The 21,718-nt window shown below is 39.9% G+C and overlaps 1 protein-coding gene across 1 annotated transcript in view; it reads left to right on the forward strand.

Annotated features, from left to right (window-relative positions):
* Positions 1-87: 87 nt before the first annotated feature.
* Positions 88-21,718, forward strand: part of GTF3C1 (general transcription factor IIIC, polypeptide 1, alpha 220kDa) — a gene marked incomplete at its 5' end in the record, with an annotated part of 31,414 nt that continues 9,783 nt past the window's right edge. The window contains 23 exons of the mRNA XM_010083812.1: positions 88-203; positions 1,174-1,498; positions 2,421-2,632; positions 3,369-3,505; positions 4,118-4,271; positions 5,258-5,361; positions 5,576-5,760; positions 6,131-6,406; positions 6,662-6,807; positions 7,218-7,315; positions 8,884-8,980; positions 9,734-9,911; positions 11,280-11,415; positions 13,211-13,346; positions 15,110-15,191; positions 15,876-16,061; positions 16,614-16,771; positions 16,897-17,039; positions 17,236-17,317; positions 18,650-18,762; positions 19,712-19,774; positions 20,416-20,509; positions 21,511-21,683. Coding sequence (XP_010082114.1) covers positions 88-203; positions 1,174-1,498; positions 2,421-2,632; positions 3,369-3,505; positions 4,118-4,271; positions 5,258-5,361; positions 5,576-5,760; positions 6,131-6,406; positions 6,662-6,807; positions 7,218-7,315; positions 8,884-8,980; positions 9,734-9,911; positions 11,280-11,415; positions 13,211-13,346; positions 15,110-15,191; positions 15,876-16,061; positions 16,614-16,771; positions 16,897-17,039; positions 17,236-17,317; positions 18,650-18,762; positions 19,712-19,774; positions 20,416-20,509; positions 21,511-21,683 — 3,394 coding nt within the window. The remainder of the gene's footprint in view (positions 204-1,173; positions 1,499-2,420; positions 2,633-3,368; positions 3,506-4,117; positions 4,272-5,257; positions 5,362-5,575; positions 5,761-6,130; positions 6,407-6,661; positions 6,808-7,217; positions 7,316-8,883; positions 8,981-9,733; positions 9,912-11,279; positions 11,416-13,210; positions 13,347-15,109; positions 15,192-15,875; positions 16,062-16,613; positions 16,772-16,896; positions 17,040-17,235; positions 17,318-18,649; positions 18,763-19,711; positions 19,775-20,415; positions 20,510-21,510; positions 21,684-21,718) is intronic.

A 21,718-nucleotide genomic window follows, 5' to 3' on the forward strand; every position in this document is an offset into this window, starting at 1 on the left:
ATATATATGCTATATATATATATATATAAAAAAAATTCGGTCAATTTACTTCCCTGAGATATTTTCTGGTTTTCCTTTCTAAAACAGTTGAAAGTAGGGGAACCAAAGGTATTTCTCAGGCAGAAATTCGCTTGGCTATGAATGTGGGGAAGCTAGAAGCAAGGATGCTGTGTCGTCTTCTGGAGAGGTACAAAGTTGTCAAGGTAAGGTTAAAATAAAATCATTTAGCTACTTACTGAAAGTGGAGATACACTTGTGGTTACTGTGGTAATATGTTATAACATTGTTAACCTTAACCAATGGAAACAGCAGTTTGGTTTTGGCTGTAAGAGAACTTCTGTTCTGCAAGATCCTCTACTGAAGGATTTTGTCAGTGACCCTCTGTACATTTAAAATCATTAATCTACTTGCCTTTTGAAAATACCAGTACATTATGGGAAAAAAACAGTTACTTTTGTAGAGGCTATGGTGATTAAACTCCTCATTTCCAGGTATTTCAGTATTTTTTCATTTTAACAAGATTTACAAATTCAGCTGTCATTTCTTGCATGCCCCTTTTCACAAGGGCAGGATAATTGCCATCTTCCCTCAAGAGGGAATTTTTTACTAAGATCTTGTCATTTGGTAAAAAGTTCTGTAGAATTAAAAACGATCAAACTATATAAACCAGTGGAATAATTAAAGATACTTTTTTCTAAGTCAACTGTGAAAATGAAATCTTCCCTTATTGATAAGGGTAAAACGTTTGAGTTTCTAGCTATTTGAGAGCACCTGTTACAGTAGACAGGGCAACAGCAGTTCCACATAAGTCTGATTCACTCTGGAAATTTCTGCCTTGTGGTTATTTCACATAATTTTTTCTGAAAAAAAAATTTGTTTCCCATCTGAACACATACAGTTTGTTCTTAGACTTTTCTACATCCCACGTACTGTAGGCATTTTGAGTATGCAGGTAATGCAGATATATTTATTTTTCAAGCATGGTATTCCTTTTGATTTTCATATGTTAACGTTAGTAAACATTTTTGTTATTTAGAAGAAAAGGAGAATAACCTAATATCTTTTGATGTGAGGGAAGAACAGTTAGCAAATTTTCCCATTGTTGATGCTGGAGAACAGAGTGCAAGAATGGAGAAGGATGGTGGCAAAATAACACTCCAACTATTTTCTTAGGGTTTTATGGAAGATGAAGGTCGGCAAAGGACAACAAAGTATATTTCATATATTTTTGCGGAGGAGAGTGACTTAAACCGTCAGTTTGAGAGAGAGAAGGCCAGGAGTGAGCAGTTAGCTACAGTTACTTTGGCTCTAGTGCCAGAAGATTCCCCACCTGCGGCAGATGTGTCTCCTGGGGAAGATGATGCTGTGGTCTCCGAGTCTGACCATGAAGAAGAAGGGAAAGATGGCAAGAAGAGAGGAAAAGCTCAGAAGGACAACTCTGGTTCTCTGTTGAAATTAAGTTTCCAAGATGATGCACATCAGTCAACACCAGCTAAAGGTAGATCATGATTTTGAAATTTGGAGAGAACCCTGCATTTCTTTTACGGATCCTTTTATTAAAGAAAAAAATAATATGCTATTAGCTTTTGCTAAAGGTTTTTGGTCATATATTTATTTTTACACTTAGTTATTTCCATGTCAAGTGGGGTGAGTTTACATGGAGTAATACTGGCTTCTTGTCTGAGACTAGATAAGGTGATAACTAACTGCCTTCAAGCAGCAGTAGGCTAGGATGGCTTGCCCCCCAGCTGTGCTCACCTAAGCATATTGTAACAAAAATGCCTTGTCTCCGGAAGTTAATTGCTTCATCTTTTTCTTTAGTTATTTACAACATCTTCATATGAAAGCTGATAGCCTTTTGGGGGAACATATTTTAAGAGCATTTGTTGGTTTATTATATTTATTTTAACTACTTGAATGTTCCTAAAACTTCTCTGAGAAACTCCAAAGGGAGAGAGGAGAACAGATCTCCATTCCTTATGTAGATTATCTCTGGAGTAATACGAAATCCCTGTTCTCAAAGCAGCTTCTGCTTTGAGTCAGAAGAGTCATGTTTCTGGCAGACCTTGAGAATTTGTATGACAGAAACTCTCCTTTCTTCAGACAGCAGTTTCTGGATAAGATGATCTGGCCCTTCGTGGTCTTCTAAGTCTGTCTCTGAAGAGGCTTCTGCATGGAGAGAATTATTTGATGACAAGGAGTTCACTTTTTTTAAACTTTACTTTGGGAGGCTGAATGCAGTCATTCATGATCAAACCATTGCTTCCAGCAGGGCAGAAGGATGTGAAAAATGTGGCAGAATGCTTTTAAGTACGCTTACCTGGGTGGGTGGGAGAAAGCCTTTTATAGAGAAAGAAGCTGAACATTTACAGGAAACTGTGAGAGCAGACCAGTTATGAGGCTGTTTGCTCTTAAAGCAGGCTCAAAGCCAGCAGCGGTGAAGTCTCAGGGGAAGAAGCTGCCTTCCCCTCAAATTCTTGAAGAGACCGATGAGCTCCCAGACAGCATTTTGGGGGAGAGTTCTACTTTGGAAGCTCTAAAGCAGGAGTCCAATCTTTCCACCTGTGCTCATTCCACCGATGAAGACGGGGATCTGGCTGTGGTGGAGGAGGTCAGACTTGAAGACCCGAAGGTAAGATCACATCTTATTTTCTTGTTGATATGACTGTCTGACCTAAGTTATGTACTTTTACAGCAAGACTTCAGGCTATAGTTTTTGTATTAATTTATGGGATTGGTTTAGGTTTTTAAATTTAATTTCAATGTACATTCGTACTTTGGCTGCATTGTAATTATAAGTGAAAATTATTCCAGGAGATAGGAAGGTAGATGTCCAAACTACAGTCCTGAGTTAGTTCCCTGGTGCTCTCCAAATTCGCTGTGTTGACTTAATGCACATCATCACATAATGTCTGTCTGCACACAAGTGCTGCATATCATCTGGGCTGTCTGCTGTCAACCAGGAGGAACAAATGGGTCCCAACGTGGAAGCTGTGTAGGCTCACTGCAGCAGGACTGAGCCTGGGACAAGAAGCCTTTCTGAGAGACAGGACATGTTGGGCTGGACTCAGCAGCACAATGTTAAGGCAGTTGCCAGCTTTCTAGGCCAAAACTCTCAAATCCAAATGGCTCAGAATGTGGGATGGGCAGAGAAAGTGCATACATCTCTGCATCTAACCGCACAAAAATCTTAATTTCTGCCTGTGAAGAGGATATAAAAGATAATCCCCACCTGACTAGTTTGTGACAAATAAATACATCAAAACTCTGAATTCCTCAACTGCTGCTGTGTGAGGAACCAGCGTCAGGCTGAAGACATTGAATAGTTCATGTCACATTTTTGTTTTGTCCATACTGTGCGCTAGAAGACCTGTGGCCAAAAGAAGGAAAAGCGTTCCAAAGCTACAGCGGTGGAGCGATCTCACGAAACGTACAGGCTGCTGAAGCGCCGAAATCTCATTGTGGAAGCTGTTCGAAACCTCCGGCTAATTGAAAGCTTGTTCACGTGAGTCCCTCTGAGAACAGCGTACTGGGGAACTGGTGCATTTTGGTAGCATTAGCACTACCTTAGTGATGCTTATTCCATCGGTGGCCTTTCTTGTCCCCGATGGCACTGCATGCTGTGATGTCGGCACAGGGAAGGGGGAGGGCCTGCAGTTATACTGGATCTTAAAAGTTAATCAGCTATTTGGAAGCAATATTAGTTCTGTACAGGTAATTACACAAGTGAATTTTTATATTTATATTTATAAATAGAGATCAGAGAACTTTTTTCTTCCTTTCATGGTGTGCCAGTAAGATACAGCACTTCCCTGCTTGAGGATTCTTTCATCTGCATAAGTTTTCTTTCTTTTTTTCTTTTCTTTCTTTTCTAATTGCACTGTAGCCATAAACAGAGAAATCTGGCATTGAGAACAGCAGTCCTTACGTAAAAAGGATAAGCTTGATTATATAGAAAATACAGCTGAAATTAAAAGCTGTTACCAGTTGCCTACAGCAAAAGGGAAAAGTAATTGTTAGAAGTAGGGAAATACCATTCACTCCACATCCTCTAACTGCTTAAGCCCAGTAATGCTCCAAACTGCCTAAAATGCAAGGTATTTTTTGCATCTTTCAGGCTTCAGAAAATGGTCATGGATCAAGAGAAGCAAGAAGGTGTCTCCACCAAATGCTGCAAAAAGTCTATCGTCCGACTGGTGCAGAAGCTTGCGCGAGAAGGGCTCCTCAGGCTCTATCGTACTACAGTCATTCAGGATGGCATTAGTAAAAAGGTGACTGCACAAACCCTGGCACCAGAAGCAGCTTTTCTCACAACCTTCTGACTTATCAAGAGGTTTTGGGCCTTTTTATTGAAATATATGGGTGACTTTGATTTTTGTAGCAGAACCCACAGTGGAGCTGCCCAGAAGCTACATGTTCCAAACTAAGCTACTGTGAAAACCAGATTAGTGCTTTCAATTATCATGCCGCAGATAATTGTGAGACCAAGGAATAGTCCAGAGATCAAAGTCTCTGCATCTCCCTTCTGAGAGGTTCTGCTGCTTATCAATTATGCAGTTCATGGTTCTCTCCCTGCACTGTCAGGCTGCAACACATTTCTATTTCATCCCCATTTTAAAGCCAAGAGAATATGAGAAATCATAAGTTAGCTTCTGAGTTGAAATTTATAGAACATAATCTGTTTTTTCAAAACAAAAAAAAAATTGTTCTTGAAGTTTATGGAAGTTAAATGTCTGTAGTTGTAAAGCTGAGGCTTGTTGTTGTAACTCTAGTGTGAAATATTCATAAGCAGAGAGAATCAATTGAAAAATCACCTGCTGGGCAATTACTGTAGAGCCAGTACGAAATCTTACTAATCTGAATTGTCTGTACTTTCAGCAACAGTATGTATCAGTTTGGCCTTTGGAGGCAGTACGGCTTTTCATTCATCCCTTTCAGCCTGATATTTGCAAGTTGAAGTGTTTGTTGCCCAAATTTTTCAGATTTTAAAAATACAAATAAATGAGGTTTGTAGAAATGACATTGACTGTTTATTGGTGCAGAGACCATGCAGTCTGGCCTCTTGCTTAACAGAAACTAGCAACAGGAGTTTTGATCCAAAAGTGTTAATATTCTGTGAATTATTAAACCTTCATAGGATTTATCCATTGTGGCTACTGTTAACTAACTGTCTGTTAATGTCTGATCGTTTATGCAGGTGATTAAGAGCCAATATCTCCATAAATACCTTTTGTTTGTTTTCTGCTGCCCTGAACAGGTAGAGTTTGTTGTGCATCCTTCAGTGAGTCCTAATGATCCCCTTGTAAAAAGTGCCATTGAGCAGGTGCGCTTCCGAATCTCCAATTCAAGCACCGCGAACAGGCAAGTTGCAGTGATGGTGTGGGTGGCTTTTGGGGAGCTTGACTTATCTAGTGCATGCAAAAACATGCAGAGGAAATAAACAGAAAGGAAGCAAAAGAAAAATCTCTTTAGCAATAGAGAAATGGAAGCAGAAAGATGAAGCGAGACATCTCCTGAAATCAGGAAATTGAACCCTGCTGAATTTTTACCGAAGTGTTGTATGGTTTAAATACAGGATTAAAGTTCCCCAGACACCAACATCCCAGGACCATGCTGAGGAAGAAAACCTGGGGCAAGAGCCAGCTCCTGATTCAGGAGAAACACAAGAAAACTCGGGTAAAGCTGATAATAATAGTCGTGCAAGAAAAACTGATGACAAAATGGGCATAACACAGCTGAAAAACTATCACCCTGTTACAGGTACAGTTAACTTCGTTTTTTCTGTCGTCTTTCACTGCCCCATTTCTTATTATTAATCACTTTCAGATGTTGGGCTCTCCTAAGATACAAGTGGGTTTTTTCTTCTTTTATAGAAGAAAAATGGGGTTTACATTAAAGCAATCTCACTATCCAATGTTTTATTAGCTGTTTATTTTTTTTTTTACATTGTGAACTGGAGTATTTCTAGTCACTACTACTTCTTTACTACTTGTGAATTAATATTTGTAGCTTATATTTATGTCAACTGCCCATCTTTCCTTCCAGTTTTCTTCACATCAGTTTTGCAGAGGTAGCTAATTCTCCTGTTCTAATCTTATTTTTCTGTTTGGTACTTAATTTTCCCTCCCAGTGCCAGGACTTGGGCGTTCTCTTGGCTTTCTTCCCAAAATGCCCCGTTTAAGAATGGTCCACATGTTCCTCTGGTACTTAGTTTATGGACACCCTTTAAATGGAACACAGCAAAAAGGAGGTAGTGATGGTGAGAAAAAATGCAGCAAACAAGGGCTGGATGTGAATGCAGCTGTACTTGAAGCACAACCCGATGGGACCTTGGAAATTACGACAACTGTCGGGAATCCTGAAAATCCTGCACAGGAGACTGAAGTAGAGTTGTCCAATCAAACAGGTAAGAAGGGGCACATCCTGACTTTACTACAGACTTTGCCATGGTTCAACACTGAAAAAAAAGGTAAAAGTCTACTTCAAAAAAGATTGAAAATCAATGGCTTAGATAATTTTCAGGTCATTTTAGATTTTCAGATTTTCAGATTTCCAGAGTATGAACTGCCAAATGTGTTCTGCTTGAACACTCGCAGTAGAACTGTTAGTATAACTGTCAGGTTTGTCCCGTCTGAATCTGAGCCAGTCTTTGTGTTCCTAGTGTACGTGGATGACGTGTCGTGGATGCGCTACGTCCCTCCGCTCCCGGTTCACAGAGAGTTTGGATACGGATGGGCTCTTGTTAGTGACATTCTTCTCTGCTTGCCTCTCTCGCTCTTTGTTCAGATAGTACAAGTCAGCTACAAGGTATAGTGCTTTTTGTGGTTTACATTTGTTTTACCTTAAAGTCTGATGATAGCAACTGTACCTATAAGCAGTAACAAATATCCTCTTAGTCTGTTGTAGCAAAACTAGCCATCAGAGAGTAGACACTTTAGTTTCTTTTACAGAAAAGTTAGTTGCTTTTACAGACACTCTGAAAAAAATGTATAGCCCTGTAATACTGCATATTCTTAAGCTAATATCTTGCAAAGAGCTTGTTATAATCTCACTGAATCTTCTACCTCATTGATTAACAAGAATAATGTGTGAGCATTTTACAAAAGCAGTAACATTTGCTTAGCAAGTATTTCAGTAGACAGTTCTGGTACCAAAGCATGATACTTTTAAAGGATAGTTGTATTTCACATTTTAATTAACTTCTAAAATAATTCTAGGTGGATGGTCTAGAAGATTTTTTAAATGATCCGCTAAAAAAGCACACCCTGATCAGATTTCTTCCAAGGTCAGTCCGACAGCAGCTTCTCTACAAAAGGTAAGCAGATGGCTCAAAGTAAATGGCTCTAGGGAAGAAACACGAGTGGTTGACCGTTTTTTCAGTTATTTCCTGTTTGTGTCAAAGAGAACTTTGTTACTTCAGACAAGGATCATCAATCTTCTGAGGATAGTGTGCCAAATTGTATTTTTCTCTCCCAAATATAAGGTAATAAGAAACTAATAAACAATATTCATGCATGCTGTCAGGCAGTGTTTGAGAGCTGGAAGGTTCTGTCCTTCATAACTCATCAGCAGGATGTTGCTTCTGTATAAAACACCCTCCCAACTGCTGCTAAATTCAGAGTTTAATGGAGTCTAAATGTTGCTGTCCTTCATAAATCTTTCAGGAGATGCCACGTTTCCCAGTTCCTGCCTCATACATACCATTCAATTTCTGTTCATGCTCTCCTGGCACGTCTGCCATTGTTGGCCATTCCTCATCTAGATTTAAAAGTTGAGATTGGACTGGAGGTAGGAAGGGAAAGCAGCATTAAAGGAAAGTGATTTGAATATGTGGAATCAACAGCACCGTGTTAGTGTCCCCGGAAAGTCATTGCTAACGCAGGTTTGGGTGGCTGGAGGTGCTTACAGCATTTTGCAAACCTGCAAACATGTCACTGGTGAGCAAACAGTGCTGGACGATATCAGCTGTCGAGAGTCGTGGTCAGCTCAGGTTTGCAATTCCCAGCCTACTACTTGCACAATCTTAGTAACAAGGAAACTGGATTTATGGTATTTTCTGAAACCTGCAGGTTCCATCTGATAGGTTTATGCAAAATAGTGTGACATACAACCATGTCTCTTTGCCCTCCATTCGCTAAAACTTCCAACTCGACCAAATTTGCTTCAATATTTCTGGGCTTGTCAAATGATCTTTCAGAGCCCTAGAGAAAACTCCTGCCAAAATCCAATTCCCATTTCACTGCACAGAAAAACTTAGATCTTGATGAACTTAAAGGTGGGCAAAGCTAATTTTTTGCCAAACTCTCTCTCAGAAACTACATCTTGCAAAAGTTTCCTGAAACTTCCAGAATTTTGCCACATAGTGGATACACAGCATGGGGAATGTTGCACTTTCTGCTCTGCCAAAGCTGTAAGCAACTGAAAGGAGTTTCTTGGAGCAGTAATTCTAAACAATCCTAACTACAAGGATCATTGCCCAGTTCTTTATATATAGGCATGTGAAGGCTTATCTACTCATGTCTTCGTTTCATAACATGAAATCGGCTGCAGATCTGCTGTTGTTCTGACCTTGTTTAATTCATGTTCACATAGAGTATTTCTGGATAATTTTATTAATTGCTAGCAAAATTCTAGTTAGTATTTGGCTAAAATATTGTGTCTGTGATTTGTGGTAAGGAAATTTGGAGCTTTGGGATATTATGTGTTTTCCATAGGCTGACAATTCAAACAAAAAATACCAGCTGAGAAATTCTAAACCCCAGTATTTCAAAAGAAGCAGTAGTTTCCTGAAGCTACAGGTTGCTGCATGAAACTGGCATTTTTCTGGTATTGTTTTTACTGTTTTCATGAGTGCTAATTGTAATACTGCTAATATTGCTGCAGGAGGTACATTTTTTCAGTGGTAGAAAACCTTCAGAGATTATGTTATATGGGACTGATACAGTTTGGCCCAACAGAGAAGTTTCAAGACAAAGACCAGGTAATTTTTTTTTTTTAATTTAACTATTATTCTTCATGGTTTGTGTTCAGTGAAATAAATGCAAGATTTTAGGGTTGTCTATATCTTAAATAGTGAAGTAAAATACTGATGTTTCAGATGTATATGCAAACCTCCAGATCCAAGTGACATATTGCAAGTTGTGCAGATATTTTGCCTCTTTCTCTGGAAAGCCACTACTGAAATGTATAATGCTGAACGTTGCACACAACAGTGATCTGGGAGGTTCCGGACTGGCAGCACTTCATGAAAAATGAGCATGCCACAGTCTTTTCCATCAAGGTGTTAGGCACTGGGTGACTGACAGAGAATAAAACCAGAGTAAAATAATGACATTCACGCGCATCTTTTTATAAATAGAGAGCTTATGCAAAGGAGGAAGCAGTCCCACCATGTACTTTATGAGGATGAGGAAGATAATTGGGCCCCAAACCACATCTGTTCAAATTCTGAATGAGAACTTGTAGGAAATAATCGCTCTCTGTGGAAACTTGGAATATTCTGTGCACAAGGGGGAAGAGAAACTGTTCTAAATCTAGAAGTGAAATTTCTGGATCACTGGCAAGGGAAGTTTGGGAATACAATGCAATAGGGTGGGGGTGTCTTCTGTCAGAGTACTGGCTCAAAATCAGAAAGACTGAGAAGATGCTAAGCCGTCCTCGGGTCGTGTGTCCTGTGAATTAGGCAATTTCAGTGATTCTCGCCTAGCAGCCTGAAATCTGCTGTGTTTTACAGGTCTTTGTCTATATGAAGAGAAACGCTGTGATTGTTGATACCACTATCTGTGACCCCCACTATAACCTGGCTCAAAGCAGCCGCCCGTTTGAGAGGCGCTTGTACGTTCTGAACACCATGCAGGATGTGGAAAACTTCTGGTTTGATCTGCAGTGTGTCTGCCTCAATACACCACTGGGTATGGGATAACTGGACACTCTTACCACCTTTGCTGTTTGTTCTCTTCACACCACAATTCCTCCTCCTTTCCTGAAACTTGAGGCAGGCTCTGTTTTGTCACTTCCAATGTTTTGTTCTCCTGGCTGGTTGCATTCTGCATCGAAAAAAGCTAGAAGTTCTGTCTGTCCAGGTAATCCTATGAAGTTGAGATCCTCTTGAAATTTTTAGATGAGCGTTGAAGGAAGAACATTGCTGTCCTGTTAGAGGTATCAAGTTTGATAATAGTCCTCTTAGATTTTAATCCAGTTGTGAAAAAGCCTTTTGAAAATAGTTACTAGTATATTTTTGGCACAGTCTCTGCCGGTTTAAGCAGAGATCCCTTTTCCTTAGAAGCATGTTGCTAAACCTCCTATTAGAGAGCCTGAATCAGATGAGAAGTGGAAGTTAAGGGAGTTTCTGCACCCCAGTTTTTTGGAGTTTATTTCTGTGTTTTGTCCTTTTACATTTTTAAATAGGACCTACAGCTACAAGAAGAAAAAAAAATGTGGAGGGAAGAAATTGCTCCTGAAACCACAGACAGTGCTATTCTGTATTTGTGTCATTTAGTCAGCCAGGCAGAAGGATCTATTTGTAATTTTATCTGCTTTTGCATTGAAGCAGCTATGTGTGAAATGCTCCTTATGCATTTTTCAAGCGGAAGCATGTTTGTGCTGGTTGCAGCTTTTGCAGGCTAGTCAGACCATGATTACATTTAGCCCCCAAACTATGGGAATGATATTGTTTCCCCAGCTGGCACGTTTATGGAAGCTCTGTGTTGTACTTGAATTTATATTGATCTTCTAGATCAGATGCTCACCTGAGATCCTGTCCCCTGTTATCTTTGTAGCGTGAGCAGCCAAAAAAGCAGTAGTAAGCTAGAAATTGTTTGGGTTTTTTTTCCTGCCTTTGAGTTCTGTTATTATATAAAACACTCACCTGACTCCTCTACTTTATCCTGAACATATCTCCAGCAGGAACGTGTCGGGCATGAACAATGTTCACACTGTGTTTCAACAGTCACAACCTGCTGCATCTTTTCTTGAGGGGACCGTTGCCACGTTTGAATATCTGAAAGGCTGTGGTTCATGCCTAGAGTATCAGTGAACTGCTGCAGTTTTTGCCTTACAAAGGGCACCAGCCTCACATTACTTCTGTCCTGAATATGATTTTGGATAAGTTAGTGCCTTGTAACTAACCAGAACACCATTACCCTCTGTGAGAAGGCAGCGTGTTTTAACAAGGAGTGTTAGTACTGTTTGGGAGCTGTAGTTTGCTGTAGCAGGGTGGATTGAAAATGGGTTGAAGTCTGTCTTCTCATGCTGACCGTAGAAACCATTTATATGTCCAGGAGTTGTCCGCTGTCCTCGTTCAAAGAAAAGTAATCTTCAAGGGGAAGAGACGGCACTAGATGTGGAAATGGAACAAGAGTCAGCAGCGGATAAACACAATCTGGAACGAAAGTGTGCCATGTTGGAATACACCACGTATGTCATCTTCTTCCTTCTTTTGTTGCCTGGATAGAGGGGCAAAAAGAACTGTTGGGGTTTGGAGAGAGTCACTCAACAGCAAAAGCAGTTAAGACTCCAGTGCTGGGGGAGGGTGGTGTAGTTTAGAGGCTATATGGTTGGAAAAATGCGTAGTTATGCATCATGTTAACAAGTAGCCTGTCTACCAAGCAGGTTTTTATGCTAGAGGAAGGGGAAAGCCAGATTCAAGCTTCCTTCCGAAGTTGTACAGATGTGTATTGCAAGAGTCTTGGGGAGAGCAAAGCTGAGAGGGAAGGAGTGCTTCCTGACTACAGTTAGTGTCCGGGAAAAATTTAGAGATTCTCAGTTCCTGTGCTTTCTGTCAGGGTGTCTCAGGTACCCTGTAGCGTCAGGAGTTCCCAGTGTCCCATTCTGAATTCTGTCCCTCTGTGTAGCACTTTGCTGCGCACTGTTTACAGATTCCAATATGGTATTGGTGTAAACCAGTGAAATCTGGAAGTGATCTCTGGCGCACTTCATCTTCTGCCTAATCACAAACAGAACACTTGAGAGGATTGTATCCTCACAACCTGTGACAGCCATGCAGAACGCCACTTACACTTTCTACATTGTGTTGTGCGTTGTGGTTTATTTTTGTCAGTGTTTTGGTTTAATACACAGTCCGTTGTATTTTCAGTTAGTTCAGTGTTACAGGTAGTTATATCACGTTATCTTTAAAAAAAATCAGTGGAGTTGAGGAAACCTAATTCCCCTGGTCCTTGCTGATTGAAAAAAATCCTGCTCAGTCCACTTGTCAGCTTTCACATACAGTCTCTATTGTATGGTAAGAAATCCTTTAAATTGGCTGCCTGGTGCTGACTTGCAGTTAGGCTGGAGATGACTGCAACATTTTTAAGGTCAAGAAGCAGTTTTTGCATTTAATTGATGGTGTAATGTTATCATGAGAGAGTTGTTTATTGAAAGCTTGACTGTAATAATTTTTTCATGGTAGCTTTCAAAAGATCTTTCATAAGGCGAAAGAGGATTTCAGAAATACTCTTTGGTGTTACTAGTGGATTGTCAGAGCTGTCATAGTTACTGCATATGCAGCGCTCATTCATAGCTTGATTTTTTTTAAGAAGAAGAAGTAGGTTGTCTCCATGATTTTTTTTGCAAAGTGTTGTATTTATTTTTTTTTCCATTCAGCACCGTAACACCACAGTAATAATTAAACAGCCCATTTGTGAAGGGTACCAGTTCATCCATTACGTACTGTTTATTTTTACTGTCATCCTCTTTCCAGGGAGAGAATTGCAATGCATTGTTTTTCTGGCTTGTATATGTTTTTAAACAAGCCTTAATGTATTTATTAGAAAACTGGAGAGACCAGTGCTTGACAGTCAGTGTGAAAAAGGGTTATGATTGCCTCTAGTTCCTGGGGGGGATTTTCCCCACACTTGTCCTGAGAAAGTTTTTCATCTGAGCAGGTATTTTCTCTAGTTCAGTAGCAGGAATAGTGCTGAGAACAGGGTCTGACATGGCCATTGGAACTCGGTTAACAATAGCTCTGGGTGTAATCGTTAAAATGAAAGCTCAGTCGTTAAATATCAGGGATTAAAACTAAATGGAAGAGCATTGTTATCATGCTACTTCTGGAACAGGGCTAAGGGAAGGAACATCTTTCTCCTCTCTTTTCCTAGCCCTGTCTGACTTAGAGGAGAGTTCTGTGCATTGCACACGCATCACTTAAGAGCAGCTGAGAGGGCACTCCCTACAAAATAATTACTGTCTGTGTTGTTACTCTTTCTCTTAGAGGCAGCCGAGAGGTGGTTGATGATGGAACTATCCCTGGAGATGGGTTGGGAGCTGCAGGTCTGGATTCCAGCTTTTATGGGCACCTAAAACGCAACTGGATCTGGACAAGCTACATCATCAATAAGACTAGGAAGGTGGGTATTTTAAAATTTATATATTGTAATGATTTTTCCAAATTTTAGTATCCTTAAGGTTGAGATACTGGTAGCAAAATCTTACTGCTTGCATGCTTTCTCAGTCAGGCTTTGCATCACTGGAAAGAAATGACTGCTAAATGTGGTAAATCTTGGTGCTGAAGTGAATGAAATAATTGAATGTAAATTTTATCTGAACTGAATTTGATAATACATTCAGCCAAATGAGAAACACTTCGTTAAGCAAGCAATTTAGGTTACTTGGTGGTGCCTCTTGCTTTTCTGAAATGCAGTTCTCAGATGAAAACTGAAACATCCAGACAAGGAAATACACACAGAAAAAAAATTACCAGGAAGCCCAACACAGGCAAATCAGAATGGCCATCCCAGTTCTGCCTAATGTCCTGTCTCTATGAGGGTTGCCTATAAAAGATTTGTGAGGAAGGCTGTAAGAGATGGAGATGTATAGTGATATTTCCTCAGAATATTCTCCCAGCTGTCTGCAAGTTTGGCTCAAGGCCATTCTAAACCTGGGGGTGATGTTTCAGTGCTGTTAATAGCTTTTTTTTCTTCTAGCATTAATTTGTCTAATTGTTTTTTGGACACATGCAAATCCTTTATTATCCACAACATCATGTAGCAAAGTGTTTCAAAGTCCATTATGTGTCACCACTTCCTTTTGATGGAGTAAGCGCCCTAATAATTGTAGTACTAAGGGAAGCTGTAAAAAATACCATTCTCCACTATCCTTTCTGTTTCACTTGATTTTTGTAAATGTCTGTCATGTTTCCCATTGTCATCTCATTTTAAAGACTGGCATCTACTACTATAATTATTTAACTGTTCCCAGCATGGAACCTGTTCTGCCTTTAACCATTCTTTTTGCCTTTCTTTTAACCTATTCTAGTTCTACTATATCGTTTTTAAGGGTAAAATGGAATCACGTAGTGCATTCAGGCCAACACAGCTGCATAGTGTTGCTCTCCTTGCCTCAGAATTGCTTACATTTACTTTGCTTTTTGCCCATTACGCAGCATTGAACGGGTGCTGTCACACAACTGTCTGTAATTGCCCACTAAGCAGTGGTCACACTAGAGCCGAGCAGTGGATATGTAAAATGGGAGTTGCTTGGTTCTGACTTCAGGCAGGATCATTTCAGTCCAGATTTCATCTGCTGTTCTGTCACCTTCTGCAGTTCTTCAGTCCTGGCTTTCCTCTCCACAACTGTGACCAACTTCTGTCACCAACAAATTCCACCCAAGACAAATGGCTTTTGCTGAGAATGGCAGAACTCCTAACACCTTGCAGTCAGCTTGGGTTCAGATGTAAGCTGGGCAGAGTATGGTGTAGGAGGCATTTACTCGGTGTTTGTGTTTGCTTTTTGGTTTTCTGCTTTTTGGAAGTTCCTTTGGAGTGTAAAATGCTTTGAAATATACTATTTTACAGAAAATTCTGCTAAGCCTCTGTAGCAGTGAAAGAATCAAGCATTTCTTTTCTGGTGATGACTTCTTTTAAACTTGAGGACATTTGCTGAAGTTCTAGCTTTTGTAATCTAGTGGTCATTGCAGTATGATTTAAGAAAAGCTCTGGAGCCATTCAAATATGTGATAGTAATAAGACGAATGAGTTCATTGTAGCCAGGGATCTTTTCCTTTACACTGAAAATTTATTTCCAACACTACTCAAAGGATATAATGTATAGTGATGTTAAAACCAATGCACTCCTTTTGCATATCACCTTTTTGAAAGCTGTCTTGTCTTAGGAAAATACAGTTTCTGAAAATGGACTGACAATGAGACTCCAAACCTTCTTAACAAAACACCCCCTTCCACTCAGTACTGGAGGTAAGCTGGTGACGCTGGTGGTGGGGTCTGTAACTGTGCTATAGCTGTTACTGTCTTTGTCAAACCCAGTATGGAGGATATGGGTTATTCCCGTCCCCTTACAGTAATCTAAGATGCTTCTGGGGCAGTAAAATAGATAAATAATTTCCTTCCCTATTTCTGGATATATGGAACAATCATTTTTTTATCCAGTATTGATGAGATGGGTTGTTCCTGTCTCCTTACAATGATCTAGGATGCTTCTGGGGCAGTAAAATAGATACGTAAATAATTTCCTTTCCTATAGAACAATTTTTATCCTTTGTAATTTCCAATGTGCAGTTTGCAGAAAGTCTAGAGGGACCGATGTTTTGTATGACTAGGCACTGTTAAAATTGCATAGCCTAACATTTAAGCTAAGGTGGAGGAAGTGCTTCAGGTTGAATATAAAACCTCAGCTCAGTTCCCTTGTGTTCGTGCACTCTACGCTAGACTTGGTAATTACTTGATGATTCTGTATTTATGTGGGATTTTATTCTGCGTGAGCTGGTGAGAAGTGGCATGAAATGACACAGCTAACAAAGGGCAAGGCTGAGAGGGCATCTGTCTTTTAATATATTGAAACTTTGGCATTTGCTCTTTATACCTTAATATTGTAGAATGGAATTGCTATAAAGCTCCATGACTGTACATGTGTCATTTTAGGTAACAAAATTAATATTTTGGGAGAAGGAAAGGTAGGATCTGAGTCACAGGTCCAGAAAGAGGAATGTATTGAAATAAGTAAAGAACCAAACCAGGATCGAACCAAACGAGTGAGAGGTGGAAAAAGCCAAAAGAGGAAGAGGCTCAGGAAAGACATTGGAAAGAAGACAAAGAGGAAGAAGAAGGGTAAGTAACTAACACATCAGGAAAAAGAAGCATTCTTTTTAATGCACACGCCTGCTATAAGTTGCTTCAGAAAAGCTGATGTGACTGTCACATAGTGTGGGAAATGGAAACTTGGTGGCCATCTCTTTGGGTTGCCTCTCTCAGCGAAGAGGTTTAGATGTCCTGGGGCCGTATGCTAGCTCCGGAGAAAAACAGCAGCTGCTGCCTGCCTGTGGATCATGGTTACATTACTGTGCTGTACACACCAAAGAAATTGTCATCATGTCTGCACCAGGTTAACTCCTTGCAATTCACCATCAACTTTTGATAGCTGGCTTAAAGATTCTTCGTAGTATGATGCTCCAGGTAGTCAGTTTGCTAACTAAAGTGTTTTCTCGTTCCTGGGAGAAGTATTAATGCATCTTACCATCTCAACTGCTACTTCCTTCTCTGCCTTTGTCTTTCATTCTTATAGACTCCACTTGGTGCTGGTACTGCCTGTGACAGGAGGCTGAATTAATCAGAACATGTAGTACTGAGATAACTAACTGGGTTTTTTTCTGGATTTGGTAGAAGAGGATTCTGTAGAAAAAAGCAAAAGACTCCGCTACCATGACGAAGCTGACCAGAGTGCCCTGCAGAGAATGACACGTCTGCGTGTCACCTGGACAGTGCAAGAGGACAGTCTGCTCATGCTGTGCCGCATTGCTAGTCATGTGCTAAATGCCAAGGTAGGACCTGAGGGGTCTGTGTACTGAACACGCATTTCACTCCTAGGAATTCATCCTGCTTCTAACCACCCTTTGTGTACGCAAAAGCTGAGCTTTAACTCCAAACACTTTTGTTCTTCTCACAGGTAAAAGGGCCCTTTGTTCCATGGCAAGTCGTTCGGGATATCATGCATGCCAGCTTTGAGGAGTCCCTCGATAAAACTTCTCATTCCGTTGGACGAAGAGCTCGTTATATTATCAGAAATCCACAGACCTATCTTAATTATAAGTAAGGTTTCTGTCTGTGTTCTAGGTATGGGCTAAATTCTCCTGAATTTAAGTGACGGGATATGCTTCTCCTATGGTTTTGTCTTATTTCACGTGAATAGAAATTTCAACTTTTTTTGCACCCTAGTTCTATCAAATCAGTATTGAACTGGGAAAATTTCAGCCATGTACAACACCTTCAATTGTATCTGTTGCAGAGTTTGCCTTGCGGAGGTTTACCAAGATAAAGCCCTCATTGAAGATTTCATGAATAGAGAAAATAATTATGAAGATCCACAGGTAGGAGGGAAGTGTTCTGAAAGCTCACAGAGTACTTTATGCTGCTTGGGTTATTGAGTGCTTGCAATGTTTAGATTAGTGTGATCTGCCTTGTACCCTTAGCTGTGTTAAGAATAGCATAATTGTAAAAAGGCAGCATCATTGCTATTTTGAGAGTAAAGTGGACACAGGCAGCCTTCCAAAGGCACATAAACAGCACTGCTGTGCAACAAATGTTGGCTTTTCAATGTGCTTGTTTATAAACATCCATGACTGAGTATCCATATGCACTGATTTTTTTTAATCCTCAGCCTTCTTGTTATCTGAGCAAGAAAACATTTTTGATCTGTAACTTCTCATTTTTTATTCCAGTTGCATATTGAAATATTGCCTTAGCTTCTGTGGATGAGTGCAGGAATGAAAGCAAATTTTATGAGAGAAGCCTTGATTTGATCAGTCAAAAGATTTTATTTCATTTTTGAGCTTTTTATGGCTTAAATGAACCACAATTTCAAATTGAAAAGTTGTTTACACTTTCAGTGCAAACAATTATATTTTGAATTCTAAAACTTTTTCAGAACTGGGATGTTATGGCAAGATTTTCTTTGCTTTTTTTCCAGGAATGACAATTCATATTATTGCCAGAAAATCCCAGCCAGTTCTGTTGTTAGATTCATTTTTGTTTAAATGAAGAACAGTTGTTCACTGATGAGACACTGATGAAATAAATGCGTGTGTCCCCATCCGTAAAGTCTGCTTTTGGAAGCAAACAAAAACTTGTTTCCAGAGAGATACAGGGCCGTTCTTCTCATGTACTTTTTTCAACGGCCCTGTATCTCAGAGAGATACAGGGCCGTTCTTCTCATGTAACGGGTATCCTCCAAGCCATGATTGTACAAGCAGACTAAATGGAGAACACGCTAAAGATTGTGAAGGGTACAAAGAGAAAAAAAGACTTAAGCAGAAGCTTAAACAAAGCTCTAGCAAGAGATCTTGTGCTGTTAATTCAGTGCAATTGTTTTTAGAAAACGTTTGTGGTGGGTTGCACATAGTCGTGTGATTACAGACAGAATCTGCAACTGTTGGGTAAACCAGCAAACACAACCTCCACAGAGCTTTTCTGATGCCTTGAGTGTGATTACAGACAGAATCTGCAACAGTTGAGTAAACCAGCAAACTCAACCTCCACAGAGCTTTTCTGATGCCTTGTCTTGTCTGTGATACTATTTCTGACTTGATAATTCAGAACCTGCTATTGCTACTAGAATTTTCCATGAACACTTTAAAACCAGACGATCTCTTCCCACTCTAAAAAATTGAGGTTGATAACATTTCTGTCTCTCGTTTTCAAAGGTTTGCGCAAAGGAGTTTAAAGAGTTTGTGGAAAGACTAAAAGAGAAATTCAGTTCGACCCTGGGGAATCCCAAACTTGAGATTCCTGATACTTTGCAGGAACTCTTTTCCAGGTATTGTAGCTATGGTGCCTTTGGCTGTGCACATGGGCTGAAACAGTGAGAGAGGAGGGCAATTCAGAGTAGACCTCTCTTCTCTGCTATGCATGACTTACACCCTCTGTTATTTGTACTCTTAGTATCTTTTGTATCAAAAGACATTTCAGTAAATACAACAAGCAATGTTTCTTTCAGATCCATACTTCCTAAATACATATAACTGATTTTCAGTTATTCGCACAAGCTTGCTTATTTTAAACCATTCTTACCACTAGGTAAGACTTTCAAACCAGAAATTCACAATGTCAGATTTCCTTAAATTGTCAAATCCTCAGCTTTGTTTTTAGAGATGTTGGTACTCAAGTGTAGCAATAGAAGACTTTCCTCTACCATTTTGCAGATTAGCTGTCCCCATTTTATATCAGAGTTGGTAGCTGGTTGCTCAGCTAAATCATCTCAGTGCTGCTGAAACTTGTTACAGAAGAGCGCTCAGCCTTGTATAGCATTCTCCAGCCCCACATCGCCAAGCCCTTTTGTGATGAATAACACTTGGAGAGAAGTGTGATTTTGGGGTCTCAAACTATTTTAGTATTAAAAATTTGGCACCTTTGTAAATTTTCTTACTTTGGGAAGAGCTGTACGTTACAGCAAAAGTGCTGCTGATGGTAACTGGAAGTCCAAAACCTCAACAGAACAGCAAACCCATACAGTTCTGTACTGTCTCCTGTCCGTGTGTTTTATCTCCCTGTCAAAAGATATCTCAGTGGAGTGAGGGAGGTTGATCTGGACAGTTCTTTTCATTTTTGACACGCCAAGGGCTGCTGGAGCAGACAGTACCCTTGGGCTGTTCCAACACCTGCCCTTATTAGCGGCTGCACTTGTCAGCCTCTGGGTTTCGCGGTTGGTACAAAATCATAGAATGTGACTCTTGTTTCAGTGTTTTCCTTTCCATTCCCTTAACTAGATTTCGAGTTTTGGCAATCGGAGAAGACACAAATCAGAACACAAAAGAGGATAGTCTAAGCAGGTGAGTAGCAGTAGCACCATTTTTTCCCATTAAGACTCCAAGGTCACGTCCGCCCTCACATCTGTGGAAGTCATACATTATATATACATATATATAGATACATATATAGTCTTCTAATTCAGTACATTTTTCATCCGTTTGTTGCAGTGTGTAAATTTATTAATAGAAGAATACTTTCACAAGGTTGTAGGAATCTCTGACATAGCTTATAAATTTGATTAATAAAATGACAGCAGCAATGACCTTCTCAAAACAGACCACCGTCTGTTATCATTAGGAGAACACTGTATGTTTTGTGTGTGGGTGCCGTATCTTAAAAGGAGGAGATGTTATCAAAGAGAACTTTGGTTTGTGTCAGATTATCTGGATTGATCCAAAAATTCAGGGTGGAAGGCCAGGGAAAATGTAACGGGCTCCTTTACATGAATGATCCTCAGCTGGAGTGATCTCATGCCTTTATGCATCTATTGCAGAAGCAGGTGATGGAATTGGTATATTTTTGTGCTTGTTTAATAGGTAGCTCATGCTCAAAAAACATCATGAATAAATTTTTTTTTTCTTTTTTTCTTTCAGCATCTTTAGGTAGCTCATGCTTAAAAAACATCATGAATAAACTTTTTTTTTTTCTTTTTTTCTTTCAGCATCTATGATATTCATTTTCTAGTTCTACAGAATCTGATTCAGAGCACACTGGCACTCTCAGATAACCAGATGAAATCTTGCCAGTCATTTCAGGTACAGCATCCGGACCAAACTTTACTGGTCATAGAATCATTTAGGTTGGAAAAGACCTTTAAGATCATCAAGTCCAACTGTAAACTTAACGCTGCCAAGTCCACCTCTAAACCATGCCCTAAGTGCCACATCTACACGTGGTCATACAACCCTAAAGAGTTCCTCTGTCCTACCTTGGTATATACCTTTTTCAAATGGGAGAAAAAAAAAACACAGAAGCTTAGATTTGTATGTTTTTCAAATGGGAGAAAAAAAAAAACACAGAAGCTTAGATTTGTATCTGTTCTGTGGGGTTTATTCTCTTCTGCTTTTAGGAAATTATCTATTCTAGGCAGATTTTCAGTAGGTTGCTTTTCTCTCTGAGGATGAGATTGCAAGATGTGAGGTTGAAGCAATCCCCAAAAAATGTATGAAATAAACTCCACATCCCTTCCATTGGGTCAAGGTGTGTTATGATTTAGTGCCCACTTGAGCAGTTGGAATTATGCTCTGGAGGAGATATCACAAAAACAGTCCTGGTATCCAGCTGGCACTGGTGTTGGGCAGCCTCTCCTTCTGCATTAAGAGCCACAAAAATATATCATCTATCAGTCAGGCACTTAATAAAGTTAGGAATTCAAATTCAATTCAATATCTCATCAGCAGGCAAGAGTGGAGCCTAGAAAGCCAAGCTCATAGAAATATGGGTTCCTGGTAAAAGGATGGGAAGAATCTACCAAAATGTGTTGCAGATGAGGATTTTTTACATACATAACTCTAGTGGGAGCCTGATGCCATTTTGCGTATCAAGTGTTCTGTAGTATTTAGTTAATTTAATGGGCATTTACTGGGGAAAGCTTGCAGTCCTATAAAAGGAATAGGATAGTGTAGTGAAGTGAATTTATGAGTATCATCTACATTCTGGCTTGTAGCTCCGTGTTCATTTAAACCTCAAGTAGGTGAGTCTAACAGTGGATTCAGAGCTAACACTGCCTTTTACACTGAACGGGGTTTTTTTGCAGACATTCCGTTTGTACCGGGAGTACCGGGATGACATTCTTGTGAAGGCTTTCCTAGAGTGTCAGAAGAGAAGCTTGGTCAATCGCCGTCGAGTAAACCACACGCTGGGTCCAAAGAAAAGCCGGGCTTTGCCTTTTGTACCCATGTCGTATCAGCTGTCTCAGAGTTATTACAGGTGGGTAGTAACTTGGCTGCTCTGTGCTACTGTGG

This window comes from Pterocles gutturalis, unplaced genomic scaffold, assembly GCF_000699245.1.
Source record: "Pterocles gutturalis isolate BGI_N339 unplaced genomic scaffold, ASM69924v1 scaffold10540, whole genome shotgun sequence".
NCBI classification, from domain to species: Eukaryota; Metazoa; Chordata; class Aves; order Pterocliformes; family Pteroclidae; genus Pterocles; species Pterocles gutturalis.